Source organism: Morone saxatilis, unplaced genomic scaffold, assembly GCF_004916995.1.
Source record: "Morone saxatilis isolate NCDOM2014 unplaced genomic scaffold, NCSU_SB_2.0 Contig20, whole genome shotgun sequence".
NCBI classification, from domain to species: domain Eukaryota; kingdom Metazoa; phylum Chordata; class Actinopteri; family Moronidae; genus Morone; species Morone saxatilis.
The window spans coordinates 24,621,802-24,631,302 of NW_023339763.1; the positions used below are offsets into that span (position 1 = coordinate 24,621,802).

Genomic DNA, 9,501 nt, shown 5'->3' on the forward strand with positions numbered 1-9,501 from the left:
TAAAAGATCAGAGTACTTCTTCCACCACTGGATAAAAGTGTCAATGTGTTGGTGGTAGATAAGGCTAGGAGCCCTGAAGAGAGAGAAGTGGAGGGAAGAAAGGCATGCTAGCTCAAGAAAAACAACACCATGACGTAGTGGCTAGGGGCTCGAAGGAGGGAGCAAGCAACTGAACTCATAAGAATAAAACCAGGTGGGTATAAAGGATGACGTGGTAACGTGGCATTTATATGGTGGAATGGGACACAGTGGCAGAGTGGTGGTTATGGTGCTTGTGGTGATGGAAAGTACCTGGTGATGTCCGAGTCAGGGAACAGGCTTAAGTGATAGTTTGGGAGGGGGGCGGAGTGGAGGAGACTTTTGTCGCACTCCACTGGGGAATAGTGTCGGGGGGAGGGTGCTTTGTCACATAGTTTGTTCACAGTGCTGTAAACTGGCTCAGGAGGCCTACAGTGGAGTGAGAGACAAGAGCAGAAAGGTTAGTGTCCAGAGACAGAGGTGGGGTTGAAGGGTCTGGAATACATAATGATGACAGAGATGACAAAGATGAAAGACTAAAAAAAATCAAGCAGTATGAGACGTAGTAGAGAGACCAAAAGGAAGGCCTGCAATATGGTGTTTGCTTGATAAATAACTTTAATCGATCATTAAAATTGGTAACAATCCAGGTTCTGGCGTTGATTAACTGTTTCAGCTGACACTCATTAAACTAATTTCTTTATCATCATGTCACACGTGGTAGTGGAGTTAACATATCTGAAAGCTAAAAAGATTAAGAAAATGTATGCTGTGAAAATCTCTGCAGCAAGCTCTACAAATCTTGTATTTTGTTCGATTAATTAAATTTTTTACCATTAAATGAAGAGCCATAGCACATTCATAAAAGCAGTGTTTTGGTTTGGCAAGGAGCTTTATCTTTATCTGGATATTGTTAAAGGAACTGTTCCTGATATTTTTTTGTTAAAATAATGTTAAATAGCTCAACATTCTGGCAGCAATCACTGACATAGAGAGTTCAGTCACTAACATGGGTCCCCCAGTCCCTCTTTTCTGCAGTAAACAGAGAATACATTCTCTGGTATCCTGTTCCCACTTTATTCAATCAGGAGAGAGAACTCTACAGAGGCGGTCCTCAAGGGCAGGCAGCAGAAGTGTGGTGACGTGGGGGAGGAGGGAGAGGCACTGCTATACGGATGTAACGATATACTCACAATGATACTGGATGCATATGACAATTTCACAGTTTCTTTTAACAAAATGAGAATGTAGCAAATTATGACATAAAAAGATTCCTTAATTTCTCAGACCAAAATCTACAAAATATATTTCTTATCAAAACAATTATCAAAAAATAATATTTTTTTATTTGAGGTAGGGTATAAAGTGTAAAAAAACATTTTCTTTTCTTTACAACATTACACGTTGAGTTTACTCATGCAAATAATTTATTTGCCTTGGTGTAAACGCAGCATTTGGTAACAAAAACACAAAGATTCTTATTTTCAGGTGATTAACCATAAACCATAAACCATATAGATTTTTTTTAAATTCCATTTCTGCCAATAGATCCACATAAATGTTACACACTGGACCTTTAACATGTTAGCAAGCGCATCAAACAGTGTGATCTGTTAGAAATACTCTTTAAGAACAAACTTCCTCATTGGTGGCCAACTTAATTGGCTGGAGAATAATCTACAGTATTTTGTACAATATACATATTTTTGATAGCCTTTTTAGGGTAAGTTATTATTTGTGTATTTTTTAGATGATAGAAGGTTATCTCTAAGGAGAAAGGTTTAAGCAAAAAACATTCAACAGTAATTTCTTCTAAACATTTAGTCAGGCCTCCAAAACAAAATTAAAGGGGCTCATGTTTAAAACTGTCATAATGTAATTTCTATTTCCAACAATTGCTTGTGACAAAAAACATGTGATGACAAACATGCAAGAGCATGCAGCAGGCAACTAAATACATTAAATGTCTCACCTCAACTGGAAGTGCTGGGAATCAAACCTGTGACCCTCCCCGTCATCTAGCGAAGGATTTCTAACAGGATGGAAAAAGTCAACTTTTGATAACCAACCACCGACAACCACTGTTGACAACATCTTTTATCGTAAAATTTAATTCTGCTATTGACATTCATTTTACACATTTAGACACTGATCAAACAAACATGCTCCATAGAAGAACATGAGACAACAGAAAACAGAAAAAGCCATGTCCTTAAAAGTACTGAAGCAAACATCCATGTCAGGGATTTATAGAGTCATCAACATCATCATCACTAACATCAGTGTGTTAGCTCACACACAGTGTGCCTGCATGGAGATGCAGCACTAATCTGCTGTGAACACACTGCAAACTCACATCGCTGGCTTCACATTCAGTGTGTGCGTGTCTGCTGTTTGTGACCTGATGTGGATTCAAGTGTGTTAACTGGAGTGTGCAGTACAGTATGTGGGTTTGGAAAGGAGTAATTTAGGCAAAATGTATCTGTGTGTTTGAGATGGTGCTCTGTGTGTGTACGTGTAGTCTGTAGATGTGAGGCTGGTGATCACACTACTTGATGCAGACAAGATTAGAGTAGATGATCTTGCCCACACGCTAGCTCATTTACACACACAGCCTTGAGCATACTGCCACCTACACACTCCTCTCTTCCTCATCCTCTTTTCTCTCTCTCTCTCTCTCTCTGACCAACTGTTATGTGTTTGCATCCTGTTCAAACATGAGAACATCTTCACCAACTCTGTCCCCACTGCCTGACTGTGGCTGAATGAAGCTATCTGGTATCATCATAGTAACAGCTACACTAAATCACACACTGCAGTCCTTATGGACTGTTAGGTATCTCAAGAAATAGATGGCACTAAAGCCTAAAATAAATTGATAAACAGAGTTTGAATGCGATTTCTGGCATTCCTGATCCCACTTACAATCAGGAGAGAGAACTCCACAAAGAGAGGGATTTACAAATGTATTGCTCGAACATCGGTATCTTTGCCCTTGTTGACTGACACTGGCCTATGTGCAAATATTGGATATTGGAGTTTTCCAGCACTGGCACAAATTGCAAGCAAAAACCTATGTGCCCCAATGCCGCAGCCTGGATAGTGAGCGACTGTTCATCTCTGTGTCTCACATCTTGGAAAGTGGTGTTAGAAAATATCGAACAATATCGGATGAGAAGAGAAATTGCCTGAGCTGTAACAAGGCATATTTGTAGACTGGCACGAAAGGGTGAATAAAACAAAATACATCAGTATTGGCAAGTATCTGCCAACAAATTGGGAATTTCCCAATCATTGCATCCTGGTGTGAATGTGTTAGGAAACCAAACAAAATGAGTTCACTTCCTCTGCTTGCAAAGGGTTCTTCTTCAGCAGCACGTGATGACCAGAGACTGAGGTGGGTGAACACTACAGGGTCGAAGCTTAAGGCATGTCAAAGGTCACAGATTGGAAATGTAAATGATGTTTTATATTTAACTGCTCGAAAACATTCCTATAACCGAATCATCTATACCAGCTCTAATTCTACTCCGACTTCTGGATTCTGTGCTCGTACTGAGTCTCAAGAATGACCCACTGGCTTCGTTTCTCTTGCTGAATCATTCATACTGCAATGAGCTGAGCTGAGGCAGCTAGTCAGTCTACATCAGACCAAAATGCAGTGACCCGTACGTGCCATTAAGAGTCTGGAGGGGGACTAAGCAGCTGGTCTGTGGGGTGTGTGGAGACAACAACTCCCATCATCCCATGCTACGCCACCTCTTTTGTTAATATTGATGTGAGAGTAGAAATGACAAATTATATGTTTAATATATAATTAATCTGTTGTTAAGAGTGCATTATGACTTGTTTAGGACTTGAAACCCAAAGTTTAGAACTTAGGACTTGTCAGTCATGATCTAGACCTTGACTTGAGACTTACTTGTGGCTTGCAAAAATATGACTTCTTGGCCCCACCTCTAGTAAGCAAGAACAAGTAAACAGAAATATCAATATTCAGAATTCTGACATTTAGAAATTAGCTTATGAAATTAGGAACAATTTGTGACATTTGACAGTCACAGTGATAAAATGAATAGAGCTGCTGGATACAGGCTTTATCGATGATTACAGAAAGTGAGGATCCACATGGCTCTGTAGCATTCACAGTTTGTTCTGATTGTATATGCAGAACACTGAACAAGAGTAACACGAGCTACTGCCAGAGTGCTACACTTAAGTTCAGCAAAGTAATCTCAAAGGCTATTAGGGACGCACCTTGGCCGAGAGAAAACAGTAAACCTCTTAACTCCAAAGAGAATAGACGACTAAATCCCTCACTCAACAAAGCTTAACACAGGGGTCCTTCAGTTATCCTCTGAAATGAGCTTTTGTTATCCCTAGGCTGCCATATTCCTCCCCCAGTCTTTATTTTGCAAATGGAATCTGACAACACAACATAATGTTTGCCACAGTACGCAACAATGACCTAATCTAATTCTAATCTAAGAAGCATTATGGAGTCTTATGTAATATTTTTTTTCCTTGTATCCACCACTTTACCTTCTTGTGCTGCCTAAAAATCAGCTTTAATCAAATTCTTCAAATGCTGTGACATGTAACCAATAAAAAGGCTCAGACTAAACCTTATGTTTGACAAGCAACAAGGGGAACATCCACCACTGGCAAAATTTGCTGAGCAGAAACACAAATACTTTACTTTCCGATTTGACTTGATAGGAATTTTGGCCCACTTGGTCCCGAGCCGTATGGCAGCTTGCTTTGGGATTAGGTGTTGGGGCAGCTGAGGTGGGGAGCTGTTAATGTTTGGCTGTGACTCACTCCAGTAAGACATCTTAAGCTTTTCTTCTGTTTGGACTGGGAGCAGTTGTTAGAGAGGACTGACTGAAAAGCCAACAGGTAGAAAAATACATAAGGGGAGAGGGAAAAAGACATAGACAGACTAGATAGACGGCAGACATTTTTCGACAAACTGGAACTATCAGAGCTCATGGAAGCTCTGACACTGGATTTTTTCCGTCACTGAAAGCCTTTCTGTACAATAATTTTATCTTCCAAAAACATTTGCAGCATTATGTTGGGTGAAAAACTTTTCCACAACCCACCCAAATGCTGTAAAATTTTGTTTAGAAATCCTCACAGCAGATTAAGCTAAATTATGTATCCTGCTTTTTATGGTAGTTTTCCTCAAAGAGGTACTCACTTTTTTGAGCTGTAAACTTAATTATATTACTGTACTGTGATGAAACACATCAATGCTGGTGTAAACATTGACTTTGACTGAATTTATGAAAATGTCTCAACACACCTTGACTGTTTTAAATAACTCTGAACCTTGCAAGTCCAATGTTGACATAGAGTCGACTGTTTGGGACTACTTCATCATCAGACATTTACGTAAAAAAAGAGTATCCAGCCTTTACTTTGAGCGGGAGTCACACAGTGAACATTTTCAAATGTATGCTGATCAACGCATCATTCACAGGAGTTTATGCTAGTTTTTGCTAACCCTCTACTTTGTATTTTTTGTATTTACAGGCAGTGGTTTGGACTTTTGATGGCTATAGAAACACCAGACTGCATTATAGTCCCACCACAGACAGAGTGTTAGCATCCCTGATCTGTTAGCTTAGCTACAACACAGTTAACACACAAAAACTTTTACAAACAGTGTGAATGTGCTTCTAGTGACTGTAATAGCTCCAGCGGAGTCTTACAGCAACTGCTCATTAGCTTGGACTACTAGTCCACTGTTCCTGCTACACTGCTGTGGTCAGTCTGTCAATCACTTTAATCGTGTTGAGGCCACGCCCCCTAAAGTCACTGTCCTTTGCAGGTCTCTGATGCATTTTAAAATTTGCTGAAAGGGAGGGAGCTAGAAGAACTGAAGGGTTTAGTTACACACTAGCAACCCAAAAGACTCAACTGATCCCAGGGAAAAACACAGCAAGCCCTGATAAAACAGCAAAACAACATCCTTTTCACACACATACTGCTTTCTATGAAAATATATATTAGTGTGATTGTATTGCTGCTGGACCTGAAGCAGCCTTTGCTATAATAACATTATTTCCACCGATAACCCACATTGCCAAAGCCTATCTAAACAACAGCTTGTACCACCAACACCAAAACACAATGTAAATACTATGGCTCTGTTGGGTTTCATTATGAAGCAAGGATTCGCTGCTCCTGTGGTTTCCAGGTGTGCATCACAGCGGCACTAAACAACACATTCTCTGGAAAGAAATCATAAAGAGAGACATTCAGCCACAGACACGACACAGCAAGACAGAAACACAGGACTACAGCAAACCAGCGGTTTTCAAATTGCTGTTTCTGGGGAGCTTCTATTCTATAAATATTAGTTTTGATAAATGTGATCAGAATGTTGCAGATCCTGATTGGGGATCAAGGGACCCACCTTTATTGTCCCAGATGTCTTTTTATTTGAGGCTATCTTTGAAAAACACTGCAGGGAGAACTCGACACAGACTGTGGGATTAACAGAAAACAGGCGATCCAAACACCAACACAGATCAGTGACGACAAGGGCGGAGACAGGAGGAGCGGGGTGGACAAAGCTTCTACCTGTAGTTCTAGTAGTCTGGTAGGAAGGGAAGTAATTACCGTAAGAAGGAAAAACCATCCAACCTGTTTATATCCTCTTCCCCCAGTAAGTGCTTAGGGAGGGGGGAATAACTCCCGGGGGAGATGGGGGGGAGGCCAGACTTGTACTCCAGAGTGCCACTGTTGACGGGGGAAGAGATATGATTTTCCATGGCCGGAGAGAAAGCTGTGGAGGAAGAGCGAGAGAGAGTAAAGTGACAGCTGCATAAACAGACAAACAAGTTGACACATTTCCATCATGCTGAGAAAGTGTGCCTGTGACATTCAAATATTCATATAAAATAAATCTCTATGACTCAGCGTCAAATACAGAATCCAATCTAAATGTTTTGTTCTTTATACATCAAATTATTCATATATAGACTGATCTTTTCTATTGATTGTGTCTAGTCTAATGTTGTAACTCTAATTGTTCTCCATTTAGGATTTTTTTATGGGACCTCCTTTAAAACGAGATGTTACATCTTCAAGGAGTTTATCCTGAGATAATTCTTGAGTGAAAACGAAAACTGTAATGCAAAACTGATCATTCCTACTAAATGAATCACATTGAAATCAAAATATCAAATCAACACAATTGCAATATTATTTTTTTTAACATATCGTGCAGCATAATTTCGTTTAACGTAATATGCTCATCAAACCCATTTTTAGCAACAGCCAGAACCAAACAGCTGACAGTTAGAGACTATCTGGTGAACATAGTGGAGCATTTAGAGGCGAAAGAGATATTTTTATCAGCAGATGATGGAGACCAAACCAGAACTACAGGAGAGTGAATATTGGACTTGCAGCACTCAAGTGGACAAAAACAAGGCCTCAAATGAATGCTAATGTTGCTAATGCTAATGTGGCTCAGAGGTAGAGCAGGTCGTCCACCAATCAGAAGGTTGCTGCATGTCCTTGAGCATGATACTGAACCCCAAACTGCTCCTGATACTATGCATCAGTGTTTGAATGAGTACAGATGGCTGAGTGTGGCATGTAGTGTTAAAGCGCTTTGAGTGTTCGAAAGACTAGAAATGCACTATACAAGTACAATCCATTTCCCATTTAATATGTGATAAGTGATTCACAGTCATGCTCTTAAAAATGTATTTAGTGCAAAGAAATCTCACGTGTAATAAGCAACAAAAGACACACTTAAACATCTTTAACATTTACTGGATAATGCCTTCTGCAGTCTGGTTAAACTTTTCTAACTACTGATCAGTTCAAAAACAAGAGGTGAGGACTTACAGTGTGTGATATCAGGCGGCCCATAGGGATCTGATAGGTAGACATTGGTGGGCTTCCCCACCTTTAGATAGACCACGTCCGACGTGTTCTTTAAAATGGCCACAGCCTCCTCATGAGAGACTTCCTCCAGGCTGTAGTTGTTCACCTGTCGGAACACAGATACAGTCCTTGGTTGTTCAGGCAGGAGTTTTAGAGGCTGCCTTGTGTTTTCTTACTGCTCTGTTTAGATTAGTCCGGCGTGCTCCCTGCCTTCAGGGGACTGGATTATGACAGATGGTGTTCGGCTGAGAACACGACAGTAGGAAGGTAATTAAATTAAGCACTGGTTAAGCAAGAAGGATGCCCTCCTCAAGAGAAAGCTTGCTGTTACACTACTGAGCCAGTAGGTTGCCCCTTTCTTGCTTTCAAAATGTGTAATACACTGTACACAGCGTAACCTAATTTATCTCTAAGATCTGCCTCAATAATAATGATCACTGTGTTACATGTTACAACATGTTTACATCGATGCCGCTAGAGGAAACGGTGTATAGTCTCCATATCAACAACCTTGTACTTCCATTCTGTCTACAGAAACGCCAGAGAGCTTTTAATCTAAAACAGATACTCCCTCGAAACAGTTTGGACCGCTTCCCCCAACCCCCAATTCTAATGTTTCCACTAAGGTTCACTGAGGCGATACTGCATATCCACGTGCAATAATCTGTGAAAATGTACTGGAATTATTTGTCAACATCTATTTTATGAAATATCTTTAAAATTGAACACATTGTTGTCCTCACCATTAGCAACCTGTCTCCAACTTGCAGTCGTCCGTCCTTCTGGGCTGCCCCCCCATCGATGATCTTGGTGACATATATGCTGTTGTCACCAGGGATGTGCTGGTTTCCAACTCCACCTGCAATACTGAAGCCAAGCCCTGTGTGTGTTCGTATATATGAAAGTAGTTGGTTAGTTGCTGGGCTGTGTGTATGACAGATATACGTATGTTGGGCATGAGACAATACCACCACTATTTGGATAGAAGTTATTAAGAACTGTAAATATTTGTGTGCTTGACTTAGCAGGACTGTATATGTGTGTGTGTGTGTGTGTGTGTGTGTGTGAGCCCACCTTTTGGTCCTTTGATGAGCTTGATCTCGATGATGGTCTCCAGCATTGGTCTGCGGCGCCGCACATACAGCCGGACAATAGAGCCTGCAACCTTCAGGGCTTCAACCGCCTTACTGTGAGAAACCTCAGACACGTCTGCATCATTCACCCGCAGGATGCAGTCGTTTACTCTGGAAGAGGAACAGTGTAAATCAGTGATGATGATAATTAGATTACTGTTACTTTCCCCCCGCAAGCAGGCTGCGTTACTGCGTTACTTAACCGTGATTTTGTTTTGTGAGACTGTCTCGTGAGTGACAATGACGTATGAGTGCCGCGACGTCAGTGGTAAACACTGATACGTGTAGTGATCAATAAGAGACAACATGGAGCGCGGGAGAGAGCAGGACCATGCAGCGTTTAATGCTTGGAAGTACCGACATTACTTTGAGTTTGACTCGGTAAAAGGTACACTCTGCGTGGGAAGAAAACCTTTAACTACAGCGAAAAATTCCACCTCAA

General features: G+C 40.8%; 1 protein-coding gene across 1 annotated transcript in view; it reads right to left on the reverse strand.

The window, feature by feature from the left end:
- The window catches only part of dlg2 (discs, large homolog 2 (Drosophila)), a gene marked incomplete in the record, with an annotated part of 110,841 nt that overhangs the window by 25,679 nt on the left and 75,661 nt on the right, over nt 1-9,501 (reverse strand). The window contains 6 exon segments of the mRNA XM_035666687.1: nt 292-447; nt 1,991-2,050; nt 6,649-6,814; nt 7,888-8,032; nt 8,670-8,806; nt 9,001-9,170. Of these exon segments, the coding sequence (XP_035522580.1) occupies nt 292-447; nt 1,991-2,050; nt 6,649-6,814; nt 7,888-8,032; nt 8,670-8,806; nt 9,001-9,170 (834 nt within the window).